We start from the raw sequence: 17,722 nt of genomic DNA on the forward strand, positions 1-17,722 counted from the left end.
GTGAGTGGACATTGACGATAAAGTTCCTAAAAAAAGTAAGACAGAATGGAGCACAAGAATTTTCCCTGGGGCCAATAAAGGATTACAGAGCCCTACGGACATCATCAAACGAGATCAACTTTGGAATTCTCAGCTTCAGTATATCACAAGAGAAATTACAGACATCAGGTTGAGGAAATGGAGGTAGATTATTGACGAAAAAGATGTCTGACCAGCGATAAAGACATCTGATCTCTTAGTCAGCTTTTTTTTGGTAACTCTTAGTCAGCTTAGTTAATCTTCAAAAAGATTCCAAAGAACAGAATGCATGGAGGCAAAATGTGATTGAGTATTGAAGTGGTGGGTGGACACTGGACGACAATTTAAACATATTAATAAACTTCTATATATTGCAAAGTTTTTTTTTTTTTTTTTTTTTTTTTTTTAATACCTTATCTCTACCAGTGTACCAAGTCAGTCAAGTTAAGCCTAAAGTTTAAGCTTTAAAAGCAAGGCGCACTTTAGTGCCTCCAGCCTTGACCAAGGCGCGAGAGAGTAATATAAAGGCGTCTTTTTTTCGTTTTTTTTGCTTTTGTCAGTAGCGCCTTATCAATTTTTATAGTTTTTTCGTTTTTTTTTACAATTTTTGCTATACGTGACACATTTACACTCGATCCAATTGTTGTATGATATAAGAAATTGTACAAATTTAGTAAGTTTCATTGTGGAGTACACTTTAAACTTAATTTTGACTAGTTTATGTTAAGTTGTATGGATTGAGAAAAAACACAAAGATGGATTAAATTTTAAATGAAGTTTTATGGGATTCTAAAATTGAATCAAGTGTTCTATTTTATGAAAAACTCATTTGACTCAATTCTATCGGTTCATTATTTTAGTTTATTAAAGTTGAGCTAAATTGTATTGAGAGATACGAGTTTTATTTTGCTCTTTACTTATTGCTTAAGATTTTTCTTTTAAATGACTACAATGGTTTTATGTTTACAATCACATAAAATTAATTTTAAAGTTTGGCTAAGCAAATCAGTAATAATTCATGTCATATTTAATATTTATTTTATTTTTTATTTGATATATCTATTTTTTTATTACTACGCGCCTTGCGCCTAAGGCACAGGAAGGTGTTGCGCCTTAGGTGCGCTTTAACGCCTTTACTACACTGATCTCTACTACTTATAAGTGGCCCGGGCGAGTCAGCTGTTTAAGCTGTAATTCTGTTCTGCCAACTGCTGTTTTATGGACACGTGTCCCATATAGCCATCTAAGCCGGTCAAAAAAAAAAAAATCAGTTCTATTTTTTTTATTTTTTTTTTCTATTTGTTTTATGGGACAAAACTGTTTGTTCAATTCTGTGTCTGAATTATGTCTATTTTTCACTGTTTGTTTTTTGTTGGGCCCTACCACAAAAAAGTGAATAGAAAAAAAAATTAAGCAAATGTAACTTTTGCACGTGCTAATTGCTAGTATATAACTATATATATACTAACGAACTCTAGACCATTACAGACAGAACATTGTTTGTCAGAATACAGTTTGGTAGCTGACACATTTGTTGCTGATGGTTAGCACATTTTACCAACAAATGTGCCTCCCCATTAGACATCTATCCTACTGATCCACTTAAACTTACAAAATGAGAAGGAAAAACTTAAGTTTAAAACATAGTCTCTCAAACTTTCATATAGCCATGAGCAATTAGGGCTATTGTGTGCTTTGATAACCTCTGCACAATCTCCTTCCAAAAGAACTGCAGTCCACCCAGAAGCTATTGCTAGCAAAATTGCCACCTCAGATGCCACCATTTCGACTTCTTCTGCTGACCTGGCTTTGAATCTTTTGGTTCCTGCTCCTACTATCTTGCCTTCATTATCCCAAGCTATGGTACCAGCTACTACCCATCCTGTGGAGGTCTGGAAGGAGGCATCAAACCTAATGTTAATACAATCATTAGGGATGATAGGAAATAAGGAATCAAAATCAGCTTGTTCAGAGTAAAACACAGGAGGAGTAGAATTTCTATTTTATGGGTTTCCTGTTGCAAGGCTTGTGTAACACTTGTCAGCCTCCACAACACTCCTCTTGATGGTTCTTTCTCTATTAGGTCTTCTATGTTCAAACTTAACTTCATTCCTTGTTATCTAGATATTGTATAAGAAGTAGCAAGCTTTAATCCCAACTTGAGATATATCTTGATTTTTGTTATGACACCAGCTCATGAACTTAGTAACCCAAGCTTTGACATTGTTCCTTCCTTGGCTCTCCATTCTCAAACCCAAGCCTGATGAGAACCACATTGCTCTAGACCATTCACAGTCAAAGAATAGATGGCCATCAGTTTTTAAGGTCTTGAAACACAAGGGGCAGGAGAAGTCCCCCAACATGTTCCTTGCTGCTAGCCTATCCCCCATAGGTAAAGCATACATGTAAACTTTCCATAAGAACAGTTGGATATTAGCTGGCAGTTTGACTTTCCAGAGGAGCTTTGCAGTTTGGGAGTTGAAACTGGAGCTCTGCCCTACAAATTTATCCTTAGTGATATATTTGTAGGCAGACTTCACAGTGAATTTCCCAGACTTATCCTCACTCCACACCATTCTATCCTTGCCAAAGCCCAAAGGTCTAATCATAACTTCTTGGATCCTCAAGCTAGAAAAAGAGGGAATAGGGCTGTAAGCTTAGCCTCATCCCAACTAGTCCTATCTTCTTTGAATAAGTCTGCCACATGGAGGTTATTCAGACTGGAATCCTCCACTCCTAATTCCCTTAGAGTCTTAGGTTTTCCATTACATAATACCCAAGGATCATCCAAGATAGAGGTGGAGGTTCCACTATGAATCCCCCAAGTCAAACCTCCACTAATGAGGTTGAAAGTTCTGTGTATGCCTTTCCAAAAGTAGGAAGCATACCCAGGAGATTTCCAGATGTCCCCAATCCAATTTTTCTCATAAATTCTTGCTAAAGTTTTTGTCCATATAGAGCTTATGTCTGTAGCAGCTTTCTAAGAAAGCTTGGCTAGCATAGCTAAGTTCATATCCCTCATCTTTCTGAGCCCCAAGCCTCCTTCAGGTTTGGGTTTACAAATGTTATCCCACTCAATGGTGTGGACACTTTTTGAGCCTTCTGTGCTATGCCAAAAGAAATCTCTACATGTTTTGTCTATCTTATTACAAGTAAACACAGGTAGCATATAAGTGGTCATAGCATACAAAGGGGTGGCTTGTACCACAGACTGGATCAGAGTAGCCCTACCAGCCAGAGATAGCACCTTAGCCTTCCATCCTTTGATCTTATTATGAATCTTATCTACCAAGTAATCAAAGTCTTCTGCCTTTTTTTGAGTAGGGATTCCCAGATATTTATCTTTTGGATCAAACAATCTCATATTCCAGAATTTCTTAAGCTTAATTTTATTTCTAAAATTAATATTTCTACTGAAGAACATGCTAGATTTATCAAAGTTGATAAACTAATAAGAGGTAGCATAGTAATCTTGAAGGATACTCTTGAGATTATCCATCCTCAAGATTGTCTCTGGTGAACAGAATCAAATCATATGCATAGAGGAGATGAGTGATAGGAGGAGAAACTCTCCTAATCTTTATCCCATGAACTTTCTCATCTATCTGAGCTTTAGCAATCATCCTAGATAGGGCCTCAGGCATGATGATAAAAAGATATGGGGAAAAGAGATCCCCTTGTCTGAGACCTCTTTCAGGGATAATCTTATTAATAGGGCTACCATTAAGTAAGACTTGGAAGGACACAGTAGATAAACATTGTTGAATCAGACTTCTCCATTTTTTATTAAAGCCCAGCCTATCAAAAATATTATCCAACAAAGACCACTCAACCCTATCATAGGCTTTTGCCATATCCATCTTTAAAGCCACCCACCCATGATTCTTAGCTTTCATGTTTTTCATGTGGTGAAACAACTCACAAGTTAAACCAGTATTATCCCCTATATTTCTCCCTTTTATAAAATCCCCTTGGAAGGGAAAGACAATTTTATTCAAGTGGCACTTATGCCCATTGGCTAATTTTTTTGAAATTACCTTATAACAGAAGTTACAAAGATTAATAAGCCTAAAATTTGCCACAGCTTCAGGATTGCTCATTTTGGGAATAAGAGCTATAAAAGTTTCATTAAAGGTAGGATTCAACACCCCCTTGATGAAAAAATCCTTCATAGAGGCAACAATATTAGTACCCACTATGTCACAAGAATTTTGGTAAAAACAACCTTGGAAACCATCTGGCCCAGGGGCCTTAAAGCTTCCCATCTTCTTGACCACTTTCAAAATATTCTCATTGGTAGGAACAGCAGTCAGGATATTATTCTCCCTATCAGTAATGCAAGGGTGGAACAAGTTGAGAATGCTTTCATTGTCTTGAGGATGGTCAGAGCTGAAGAGATCACTAAAGTAGGTATTAATATTCTCCCCTACTTCAGTTATCCCCAAGCTCCATCCACCATCATTCTTTTTAAGCTTCTCAATCTTATTTTTCCTTCTTCTATAAATGGTTGAAAGATGGAAGAATCTAGTATTTCGCCCTTCATCTTTCAACCAATGCGTAGTGGAATTTTGTTTCCAAAAACTCTCCTCTTTAGTCAACCAATCAAACAGCTCAAATTTTAAAATCTTAGCTCTCTCATAATTGGTTGGAGAGCCCCATATCAATAAGCTCAAGATCATTAATCAGCCCATTAAATTCTAGCATGCTTTTATCAAAAATACTTCTGCTTCCTATTTTTTCATCTAAGGATGTTATAGCATTAAAGTCCCCAAACAGACACCAAAGCCCAGGAATCAAAGGGGCTACATCCTTGAGCTCCGTCCAAACTTTATGTCTATTACATGCTAAAGGTTTACCATACACAAAGGAAAAATACCAAGTTTTATTGCAATGGTAATTATTAAGTTTACCTGTCACATGATTTCGAGTTGCATCCAAAATTTCCAGGTCCACTCCTTCCTTCCAGAGAACAGCAAGCCCACCACTAAGACCCACAGCTGGGATACTGAAACAACCACTATACTTAACCATTCTGTTAATCTTACTAATCCTATCACTACCAACCTTAGTTTCAGAGAGACACACTATATCAAGATCATACATACCTACCAAGTCCTTTAGATTTTGAATTGCCATGGAGGAACTAATTCCCCAGCAATTCCAGGCGTGTATCATCTCTCCGAGGCAAATTTGTTTGAGGAGGGCGCGTGCCCCCGGAGGAGGAGGACCACCACGGACCTCCACCTTTTCGGACTCACCACTTTCACCCATTGAACTTTCATCTCCACAATATCCACTAGCAGAACTTCTTGGCTGTTTTGAGAATTCACCCTTACACTGTTGTTTGCCTTTGGAATACTTCTTTCTCACCACTGACGAATCATCTATGGTAAGAGGCTGAGGCTGAGAAATGCTGTCCTCAGATTCATACCCAGCACCCTTATTGCTTCCTTGCACCAGATCTAAAGGAGCATTTCCTATTGACACCTCCTCCTGTATGCTAGCATTATAAGCCACCCTATTCTGCTCAACTTCTTATGAGTAATCATCTTCTTCCCATTCAGTGAAAGCATCTGATGGTATCTGATCCTCCGATATATATTGTCCCGAGGCTTCTGCTGAGCCACTAGAGTCCAGAGAGTGGTTTGAAATAGATGATTCAGCAGATTCTGCAGTGTTACTTGAGATAGCTATAACAGGGGATTTTTCAGGAATAAGCAGATGCCCCAATCCTCTAGCCCTCAAAATATCAGCATCTCTTTTTGCCTTCTTAGATTGTTTTACAACCAGCCTCAAGCTGTGTCTCTCCCATTCACCATCATCCATGTTACCAAGATTTTGTTCAGTCCTTGTGAGCGATTTCCTTTTTGTTCCCACACAAAACCCTTGATCAGACCTATTACTCCGTTTAGAAACCACCTTTTTTGTTCCTCAAGAAACCAAAGTTTTAAACCCCCGACCACGTGGAGGTAGCCCAATGAAATGAAAGTTGGGTTGTCCAGCTCTAGCAGGTGTTGAGGCTTGATTAAACCCATCTAACTTGTTATTCTCAAGAAAAGGAATGATTATCTTGGAAAGGGAGGAGAAAATGTTCGGCGAGGCGTGATCATCCACAGGATTCTTCCATATTCCCAAGGAGTCATCCTTCATAGCTAGATCCCCTAGCCTTACAACTACACCTTTTAGATTCCCCATGTTCTCACTTTGGGTCGGATTAGATCCATCCACTCCAGAGGCCTTGTCCTGATCCATGTCCATATCCGAAAGATTTGAAAGCTTTGGGCCCCAAACAACTATGGCCTCCCCATTTTCCACTGTTCCATGGTCTAAAGCCAAAGTACAGCCTTGGGCCCCTTGCTCCTGGACTTGGTTCAAACATTGTATCTTTTGGTCTGAAGCATCGTAATTTGGGTCTCCTAAACCTGAACCTCCAACGATAACTGGCTCAGTGGTCAAGATTTCTAGACTATCTGTTCTGATTTCTATCAACCCAGACTCTCTCTCCTCTGTACTTTTAGCCCTGACATCAGCACCAATAGCCACATGTGTACACCCTTGGCGGTGTTGTTAGCAGCCCCGCCCCGCCCCTTGCCAGAATTTTCTCACCGGTAATCCTCTGTTCCTAGTTGGGATCTGATCCATTCTAGGTTTTTGTGGAGTACCTGAGATCGTTACTGATATCGGGCAAGAGTTTATAGCACCATTGTAAAACACATTGACTCTCAGCATGAAAGAGAAGTTATTCTTGATGTCCTTAGGAGAACCACCAAATTTCTGCAAATCCATACGGTATTTCTCACGTTGACTGCAATAATGTATATCATAGCCAATACATCCACAGAAATAACAAAAGATGTCCAATTTTTCATATTTAAAAGTTACTGGAAACACATCCTCCATTTCTGTGCGCAGCTCTATCCCTTTAAGCAATCTCTCTATCCATTCAAACTCTAACCATTCAAACTCTAACCCTAGCAACTGGTTTTTTGAACTCAGAGGAGCAACAGAGATCAACCTCCTTAACTTTGCCTAGGTTTAAACCCACTATATTGACATTTTCCTCATTAATCCGATCTCTCGAAAGTCCATAAATTTGAACCCAGAAATCCACCAAGTCAAACTTATGTTCAGCCTCCAAATTTTCTAAGTATTTTCCTTTTTTGATTGACAAAATAAATCCTTGAATTACCCAAGGACCATTCTGCCTGGCATGTTTATATTTATCCACATTTTCAAACACCATCTTGTAGAAACCCTTTGAGATCGCTTCTATTTTTGTCTTGCCCTTTGTTTGTCAGCACCTGTGTAACTCATCCGCGAGATCCTGTAGAGAAATATGTTTTCCTCCATACAACTTGCCCAGCAAGGTTGTATGCTCTATTGGGGTCTTTTCCATGTTCTTGCATCCAATCTCCACCACTCATTTTTCTTTTGAGCAAAACAGGTTCTGCATTGCAGCCTGAAGTTGTTCTATCTTTTCTCTGGTGGTCTCACCTTGCTCACCATCACTAGCATTGTCACCTTGTACAGAATCCATCTAAGAAATGTCTTACCTAAGAGAAAGGATCACTACACCAAAACAGAAAATTTGTGACGGCTATTTGGCGTCACAATTATTTTTTGTGACGCCATTTTGGCGTCTCAATTTGTGTCACTTTTTTTTGTGACGGCACTGTGGCGTCACAAATATTTGTGACGCCATTTTGGCGTCAGTAATTTGTGACAAAGACGTGGTGTCACTTTTTTTTGACGGCATTACTCGTCCACAAATATTTGTGACGGCATTCGGCATCGGTTATTTATGACACCCTTTGCAATTAGTGGCGCTGACGAAAAGGCCACAAAATATCATTTAATTGAAAAAAAAATAACTTTCATTTTTGGTTGCCTTCCTTTTTTTTTTTTTCTCCCCCTTAAATCACCTGGATAAATACAACCACAAAAACCCCAAACACCAAAATTTGACAAAGCATGTATGACAAAATGATTAACACAAAATATATATCAAAAAATCTACCAACATACCATTTCAATTAATGTAATCACTTGACTACAACTCAAGATCACATATTAAGTATTCAAGTTCATCTATAAGCAAAAAGTAATACAAAAAAATTCATCATACTTTTGTTTTGTATTCCACAAACTAGTGAACATATAGTGCCAATTGGCTCGGTCAAGGAATTGTGGCTGATATTCTTGTGCACAACAATAGAAAAAATGCTCGGAGGTTGACATAGGCACCCAGATGCTACTAGCCAGTTCCTCTAGCAATACCTGCACATACACAGTCCGAATCAATTCAAAACTTTTTTGAAAAAAAAAAAGATGGTCAAGCACTAAACTCTAGGACTTGCTATTCATAATAACTTAGATACAAACTAAAAGAACCATTGCTATGACATAATCTACCACCTCCTTATTATTGTACGCATATACCATAATGTGTCGACTCAAGAAAAGAGATAGATAACAGCGTTGTACATATAATTCCCAAGCTTTTGCTATTGTTGCACCACATAAGCTTGACCACATAGTGTTGAGAGTGAACTCATCTGCGTTGGCGGAGTTGATTGACAACACCAATAAAAAGAAAAGAAGGTTAAAGTCTAGGGGTTGTTCAGGAGGTTGAACATTTCTTGAAAGTTTTAAAAAACACAAAGATTTGGAATGTCACCTTTTCAAGATTGCGCTAAGTACACTCCATCTCTTTCTTGGCATAGTCAGAACCTTTCTCCAAACTGCTCTTGGCTGCTTTCTAGTAGATCTTGTCATACCTAGAAATAAGACCTAAGATAGTATGATGAATTCATAATTAAGTATACAACAACCTAAGATAGTTAATAATTCAACCAATAAAAATGTTACTTAAACCAAGGAAATCTAATTCAACAAAGTATCTCAAGAGCGCATAAAAATGAACGAAATAATTACTACTACAAATCTACAAGACAAGAAGAATGGGACTAACGAGTAGAGGAGATTTGCCCGAGATTTACAGCAAGAAAATGTATATTATAGCATCCAAAAGCTCCAAAACTCGTCCTGTCCTAATATTGGTCCTATCTTAATACTGACGGGGTTATCACATGGTTTTCACCCCCTAAATGAACTGAAAGAAGAAGAAGATAGATAATGAGATGGGTCTAGGGGTTTCTTACCTTATCCGTTTTGTACTCCGGATTGGGTTCGAAAGATCAAGTTAATCCCAATTAGTTGGGATGTCCATCACTCAACATTCTATGCTAATGGGGGTCTTTAAACTAAAACCAACTTAAGGCCCCTCAAAGCCCATAAGATGTTTACTTCCTAATCCAAATATACGGGGCTCTACATTTGGAGTTTATGCAAAGTGGAGCACACACTATCGAAAGAGAGCAAAATAGATTAAAGGGGTCAAGAATATAATAGGCCTAGAGAAACACATAATTTGTTCAACAGTCATAATTAAATAAGTTTTTAGACATACCCCTATCCTATATCTTACAAACTCTATATAAATTAATCATATGCTCAACCAATTAATAAGTCCTTCAATTCTAATTAAAAGAACATACTTGTGCCACTAAACTTACACATTGTTCCTACGAATTGTGCGGTGTCATTAATAAAGGCAAATAGTGAGAATTTAGAAGTTACATAGACAAAAAATGTTGTATAGGAGTGCTTCAAGTAGTCAAGTAGCCAAAAATTCACATGATTTCATGCAATCTAGTCCAGTTACTAGCTAATTACAGTGGGATCAGCTTAATGATATATACATTATAATAAATGGATACCAAACAGAACACTACATAATAAAGGATTAGCAAGTACTCAAGTTGCAAATCAGGTAACAAACAACTATCGAATATTGAGAATTGGACTCTACGAGACTACAAATCTAGAGTCGTAGTTCAGCTATGCAAACAAAGGAACCATGATTACCTACCATAGTCCTGAATCCGTACAAATGCACATGAATTGAAAATAAAGCAAGCAAAGGATAACGCAAACATTGGAAATAAATCAAACTAGATACAATTCTCAACCTACTATTGGTGAAATAGTGCTCTAGTGTAAAGTGCAATACCAACACCTTGGTACTTAACAAAATGAAGAAATGCTTGACACCATTCCTTCCAAAAAAGAGGGTTTTGATGCTTTTAAATGAGTTTTAATGGTCATTGAAGAAGCCACAATGCGTTTTCAAAGAAAAACACTAAATTGTGATGCATTTTGATCCTAAAAATTAGAGTTAAACGCTAAAAAATCATATACCTGAGCAGCCTTGTAAACGTGCATAGCATCATCTTTGCGTTCAACAAGGTATCAATCGTAACCACTTTCAACATCAACATCAACAACAACAAAAATTTTTGGAGAAATTGAGAAAGTAAACCCTATAAATTTTTGTTGATTAAACAATCGACGATTGAAAAAGTAAACCCTATAAATTTTAACTTACCTTTCAATTTTAATTGGAATACAGGAACTTCTGAACCAATTTTCATCTTGATTACTGATTTGAGAAGATATATTGGTGGTTTCACCATTGAAGCTGCAGAAACTTGAAAGAGAAGAGTGAAAACACGAAAATCAGGCATGGGTACCTAGTTACCCATTCTTGCTGGTTCGATAAGATTGAGATGAGGAGGGAGTTAGGGTTTCGGTGATAGAGAACTGAATTCAAAAGGGGGAGCTTGAGAGTGAATGAGAGATGAGATCATGGGAATTGATTTTGAGTGATGGTTTTCTTTTTTCTTCATAAGTTTATTCTCACGTTTCTGACGAGGTCTTGTCGTCACTTAATTTGATTAAATTCAGCCATTTATTTCGAGTAATTGTATGAGTTTTAGTCACGGCTTTTACCAAATAGTGACGCTACCTTGCCGTCACAAACTTACTGACGCCAAATTGGCGTCACAAATGGAAAAAACCATGGGTCACAAAATTGTTGTTATGGTGTAGTGGATATAGAGGAACCAACTAAAAGAAAGCAAAACAAAGAGGGGTGGGGTGGGGTGGGGATAGTTTATGGGTTGTTGGAGTGGCGTGGGGGTTAGATAGTAGCTTGAGACAATGAAATAACATAAGTCCTTTCCAGATAACTTTTTCGTACTGAGGCTTAGAAGAAAGAAATAAGATCTATTTCCACAACACCCTGAGAGAGAAGAGACCTACCAACTAAAACTTTAGAGTTATTACAATTTGAAATAGGGGAGGGAAGAAAGAGTTGGTTTCAGCCGCTGAAGAGCTCACTGTTCAGCCGCCACACTTACTTTTGGGCCTTGCTATCGACAATGTGATTGCGATAGAAAACTCTGAGATATATATTGCAAAGTTCAATAAGTCTGAAATAGCATAAGTAATCTATCAGTGCATCCTATATCTACTATTTAGAGCATTCCCAACACAAGTCATTATGAAAGGAAATAGGGACTTGTCACTTTTATGGAGCTAAAAACTCTTGCCCAATGCAAAAGTGACAATGAGGGTAATTTGTAACTTAGTGACAATGAGAATATCACTTGCTACAGAGATAGCTGTTGAATTGTGAATTTCGAACGAGACTTTTTATTCTGTCTCGCATCTATTTTCGATTTTTTTTTCGGACGAATGTTTCATTCCGTCCTGTGAGTTTTTTCAATTTTTTTTTGTTTTTTTTTTCTTTCAAACGAAATATTTCATTTCGTTCGACTTTTTTTTTTTTTATATTTTTTTTATTTTTTATATTCAAACTGAATGAAACATTTCATCTAAAGTTTTAAACTCATTTCTGATTTAGACAACCTTTCGTAACTTTTAACCAGAAAGATAATAAATAGAGAAAATAGTCCTACATGTGAAAACTTGATTCTTGCATTGGGAATGCTTTTATAAAATGGGTGGTAGAGCTAGCCAAATTTCCCGTCCATTGGTTCTAACCATTTCTAATTCTGTGACAAGTGTAAAGTTGGCAAAATGAGTATGAGAAGCATGTGCATATGAGCATAAGTAATATGTGGACTTTGTCGCGTTGCTTTTATGTTAGTTATTATAGTCGTCTCCCCTCCCGAAAAATATGGCTCACAGAAGAGCTGCTGGTGCAAAGAAATTGACTAAGAAATTGATTAATATGGCAACCGATAATGAGATAACATTCTCTCCTAGAATTAGAGCGCAGAAAATCAGACTGGGCATACCCAAAAATAACAAGAGGAGAAAAAAATTATATTCTTTTCAAAATTATTAAGTTTTTTTTTTTTTAGTAATGATGGTACCTAAATCCTCATTTATGTGTGATGGAAGTTATAATTATATTATTAGAAAGTAGACCTGTGCATATCCACCGGCTCTTTTATATATTTACTCAACAATCATAATTATGCATATATAAATTTTCTAACAAATCGTGATTTCTGTTTTTGTCACTAATCTATTTTAATTTTCTAACAAACTGTTTTAATCAAGTTCTTAAAACCCATTTTAATTTCTCAACAAATTGGTTTAATTAAATTATAAAAATCCGTATTTTAATTAGGAGAGGGATCCCGTTTTAATTTAAAAGTGTGATTCTCGTTTTAATTAGAAGTGTTATATTTTTTTTTTATAAAGGAGAAATTTACATTATAATAGGAGAAAGATTCTCGTTTTAATTAGAAGTGCTATAATTTCTCTTTTTAATAGGAAAGGAATTCCCGTTTTAATAGGAGTTGATGACGTGAAATTTTAATAGCGCTAGAAAAATACCCTTTGTGGGAGCTTTAATATTAAGATATAGATTGACGTTCAATTTAAATTTTGTTTAAGATGCTTTTATACAAAAGATGCCAACTATGAGAACATACAATTTTATTGACACAAATTTCAAATTTCTCTAGTTTTATGGGTTTTAGTGTGTGGCTATTATAAATTTACAAAGAACACTATCAAGTATTAAGTTTGAAGAATTTACAAAAACCCATTTACTTTGGACGGTTATAAAAATTTGCGCTCTAAATGTAAGAGAGAATGATCTCTCTTCATTCCGGGACTCGATGTGAATTGCGGTCATGGTATTCACTTTGGACTTTGGGCATATCTACTATCTACTATATACATACTAAAGTGGAGACCTCTAAAAGAGGTTTTTCTATCTCCTAGGTGACATTCTAATATGAGAGATAGTCTTTTTTCTATTTCTTTTTTTTCTAATTAATAACCTACAATGCCATGTGAAACCTTTTTTGGATAGTTTAAGTGTATTTCCACTTTCTTTATATTTTACTAAACAAAAAAATTACTAAAAAATAGGTGAAAATAGATAATTTGTAAGAGTTAGTTTCCTATTACGAATCAAACACTTTTAGTGTCTATTTTAAAACACCGACTTATTTGGAAGTTGGCTAGATCTAAAGATTTGCTAAAATTTAATATAAAATGAGTACTCATATAAAATAGTACTTGATAACTCATTCTACTATTTGTATGCATCTTCAAATATTCAATATGATTTTCCTTATAATTTTCCAAATCTACCGCTAAACTTACAATTTTCCTTTATTAGTAATAAAAATTAGAAAAAGAGAGAATAAAATAAACAAAGAGTCCATCATTCCGACCAATGTTTCACTCTACTGTACGTGTTTAAGAATTTTATGTTCTTTAGTTTGATTGCAAAATCTTATCAGTAATATTCAAAACTTTTTTGACGAAACTGATAGTATTTGGTGGATTGCTAACTCAACAGGCTGAAAGAAACACATATAAGCTCTTTGACATCTATGGACTTAAGGAGTTGGAGCATGTACCGCTTAATAGCACTTTCCTTTGTGGTGACAATTTTATTTCCATTAAATATTGTTGTGAGAGTTGCTGAACAAACAAATAATCCTAAAAAGTGTTCTTTCTATGTCATGTACAAATAATGTTTTATTTATCTATTTCCTTACTTCTATTGCCATATATTTGTCACTTTTTAGTATATATTTTTATTTATATATAAAAGAGAGAAGAAAAGAAACAAAGAGTTCATCATTCCAAGCAGTGTTTTACTTACGTTCTTTGATTGCAAAACTTCATCAATAATATTCAGACTTCTTTAACGAAATTAAACTGATCGTTTTTGGTGGATTGCTAATTGAATATGCTAAAAGAAACACATCTATGGACTTAAGGAGTTGGAGCATTACCACTCAAAATCGGCGTTTTCTTTTATGGCGACAATTTTATTTCCATTAAATACCGTTGTGGGAGTTGCTAAACAAACAAACAATCCTATAAAGTGTTCTATCTATGTCCTGTACAAATAATAAATATTTTGTTTGTCTGTTTCCCTACTTTATTACCATATATTTGTAATTTTTTTTTTAAAACTATGCAATCTGTCTTAGAAGACTTTTATTGTTGAAAACTTTTGGAGGTTAATTATCATAAGGGACTCTTAACTAGCTAGGTTGATTGTATAAGCACACTAGGACAATGTACAACTTATTTCTTATCCGCAACAAATTTCCCAAATATTAAAATGTTATTATGCGTTGCTAAGCGTTATATTGCTACTCAACAACGTTATTAGAAATACTATGACAATGGGTCTCACAAAATATGGGTGAGGAGAAGATGCCATCGATCTATTTAATTAGTTCAAATAAATAAGACTAACACCTGATGCACACATATTTATAGCATGTGGTGTCCTATTTGATGAGGAGATGTTACAGTTTGAATCAATGAGCAACCATAGAGCATTATCTGAGTATAAAAAACATGTTGGGAAGTACAAAATGTTTGAAAAAGGTCATGGAATTCATTGAAAATATGTTATTTGCGAATGTAGAAGTTTGGGAATCCTTAGTGAATCTTTACAGAATTCATGGTAACATAGAACTCGGGGATCATTGTGCCAAACTTGTATAGTAGTATTTTCAAATTACTCATGTACATAATTCACTTATATAATTTTATGTATACGTTCATAACAAATAAGCACTATCTCTAGCTATTATTATAAAAGAAGTTGATCAAATGCCCAATGAGACGTTATGAAAATACTTTAAATGTACAAATGTTATGTGTTTCTCTCATATTTTTAGAGTGTCAAATTTAAAAGGGAACTAACCGAATTATTAGTTTACCACAAACATAGCAGTTTACATGGAATTTTAGTTTTGGAATCTCTACGAGAAATTTTAATTTTTCTTTTTTATTTAAAGTGTTCTAGGCGAGTAAAATATCTAAAAGAACACTGCATGCTCGGATCCAAAATCTAGTATACAACTGTTTCAGACCAATTTAGATTTCAAATACTCTATTGGATTATAATTCTTCATTTCTAAATTTACGGTGAGTGAGAACTGAGATGAGATTAACTAGAAAAAGACTTCGGTTCCAGCGCTTAGGACCGAGGTGCGTCAAAAGCACCTCGACGCCACACATTTCGTTTTTTTTGTTTTTATTTGTTGATAATTTATATGTGAAATTATTTATGTGGACAAGAAATGTGTGGTGTCCAGGTGCTTTGGACGCACCTCGGTCCTGAGCTCTGAGTACCGAAGCTTTTCTCGATTAACTACACATCCACTCCTACTTCACAAGTTCACTGTAGCATGATGCTTGGGCGAAAAATTCGTGTACAGTACTAGACCAGCGAGAATTGACTTGTGTGTCAGTAACCCAGTAGGACACTAGGACGATATATTCACGAGTAACCATGCTATAAGTCTATAACGACAAAATGTGTTTTGAGCATGAGTAGAAATGAAGTTGCCTTCTACAATCCACCGACAACTCATAACTTTATTATGCCACGTTCCATTCTTCCCTAGCTGTGTCTTCTTTTCTTCTCTACTCTCTTCATCATTCACCCAACAAGCCCAATCCTTCTTTATCTCTCTCTCTCTCCATCTTTCATTCTTTTTCATACGCAACATGGGAATGTTTTCACAACTCAATCACATCTAAGAATGGCTGTTTTCAGATCATTCTTCTTCAACACTTTCTTCTCTTTGTTCACTCTCCTTTTCTTCCACTTAGGATGCTTTTTCATCTCTACTACCAATGAACGTACTTCATCAAAGAAAAGAAAAGTCACACCTGATTCTCACTCCATTTCTTCTACTTATCATACTAAACTCCACAAACCATTAATCTCTTCTACTTCTACTTCCTCTTCTTCTTGGTCTTACTTTAAAAAAATCTTCACTTTCAAATCCAAGAAAAGTGATAAACACTCCCACACTACAACCCCAACTCAAAGCCAAACACTTACTACTTCACCCACTTTAGACTCCACAAGATCACTCGTATCAGTACCAACACCAGCCGATACTAGAACGTCTACTCCGTCACGAAAGCGAAGGAATCTGTCCATGTCTGATATTTCCATGGATCACCAATCTTTTCCACTTAGAAATGATATATTCCCATGTCCAACATGCGGAGAGATTTTCCACAAAACTCAACTTCTCGAAAACCACCAATCGGTTAAACACGCAGTTTCTGAGCTATACGATGGAGATTCAGGAAAAAATATTGTGAAAATAATATTCAAGACTAGTTGGAATGATAAAGAAATGAAGAATCCTGTAATTCATCGAATCTTGAAAATTCATAACAGTGCGAAAATACTTGCTAAGTTTGAAGAGTATAGAGAGTTTGTGAAAAGTAAAGCAGTAAATGCAAGAAGAAGAGAAGAAAGATGCATTGCTGATGGAAATGAGTTACTAAGGTTTCACTGTTCAACGTTTATTTGTAATCTAGGACAAAATGGTAATTCTAGTCTATGTTCTCTGCAGTACTGTAGCGTATGTGGGATCATACGTTCTGGATTTTCTGGGAAAATTGATGGTATATCAACGATGTCGAGTAGTTGGAAAGCACACGTGGCGATTCCTGAAGATCTCGAGGAAGAGTTTGCTTTCATGAATGTGAAACGTGCTATGTTGGTTTGCCGAGTTGTGGCTGGTCGAATTGGTAGTGACCAGGAGCTTGTCGACACGGATGAATCGAGTTTGGACTCGGTTGTTGGTAGAGCTCATGGTGGGACTCAATTTAGATCGGAGGAAGATGAACTTTTGGTTTTTAATCCTAGAGCTGTGCTTCCTTGCTTTGCTATTGTGTACAGTGTGTGAGTGCTTTTTCTTTTTTATTTTGTAACATACTTCGGTTTTAAAAAAGAAGCAAAAATATAAGTCATACTTGTACTGAGTCTGGACTCTAGAGTGGTCACGCTCATTGGTGACAGGGGTTGTGTTGTGGTGAACGGTGATGGTCATGAATCATGAATGTGTGATTGTGCAACTGTATGTCATGTATAACATATGGAATTCGTGTAATTTTTTAATTGTTTGAGTCTTGTGAGTTGTATTAATGGATCTTGAATTGAAAGCCGAACAATGAATGCAATGGGAAAGGGAGCAGGAGTTTGAGTGAGAATAGAGCTCGTTGAGTGGAAAAAAAATCCAGTAAAATGAACCAAGTAGGATTTTAGGAGATTTCGGCCATAATGAGATTGTGGGAAGCAAATCGAAACACATCCATAGATTTTGAGAGAACGGAAATTATCCAGATATCAAACACGCCTATAGATTTGAGATGTCGCAAATAATGATTAAGCTGTGTCAAGCTCAAGTTCTTTGCTTCAGCAAAATGTGTTACTGACACTCGATAAGGGATAGGACTGTCGTTACAGTGCCTGATTCTTTAAAGTACCGCTTCTCTCGTGTACACAACCAATCGACCATAGACGTCTAGGTGCTGTGCA

General features: G+C 36.1%; 1 protein-coding gene across 1 annotated transcript; it reads left to right on the forward strand.

The window, feature by feature from the left end:
- The first annotated feature begins 15,725 nt into the window (after positions 1-15,725).
- Positions 15,726-17,310, forward strand: LOC147489491 (zinc finger (C2H2 type) family protein). The gene has a single exon (XM_086569859.1). It carries the CDS (start codon positions 15,924-15,926, stop codon positions 17,088-17,090), a length of 1,167 nt encoding a protein of 388 aa, XP_086425985.1. The 5' UTR covers positions 15,726-15,923; the 3' UTR covers positions 17,091-17,310.
- Positions 17,311-17,722: the final 412 nt, after the last annotated feature.

The sequence above is a fragment of the Coptis chinensis genome, chromosome 7 (assembly GCF_015680905.1).
Source record: "Coptis chinensis isolate HL-2020 chromosome 7, ASM1568090v1, whole genome shotgun sequence".
NCBI classification, from domain to species: domain Eukaryota; kingdom Viridiplantae; phylum Streptophyta; class Magnoliopsida; order Ranunculales; family Ranunculaceae; genus Coptis; species Coptis chinensis.

What these genes read in the sequence shown, in the direction of transcription:
- LOC147489491 (XM_086569859.1), top strand. Translation starts at nt 15,924, where the DNA reads ATGGCTGTTTTCAGATCATTCTTCTTCAACACTTTCTTCTCTTTGTTC.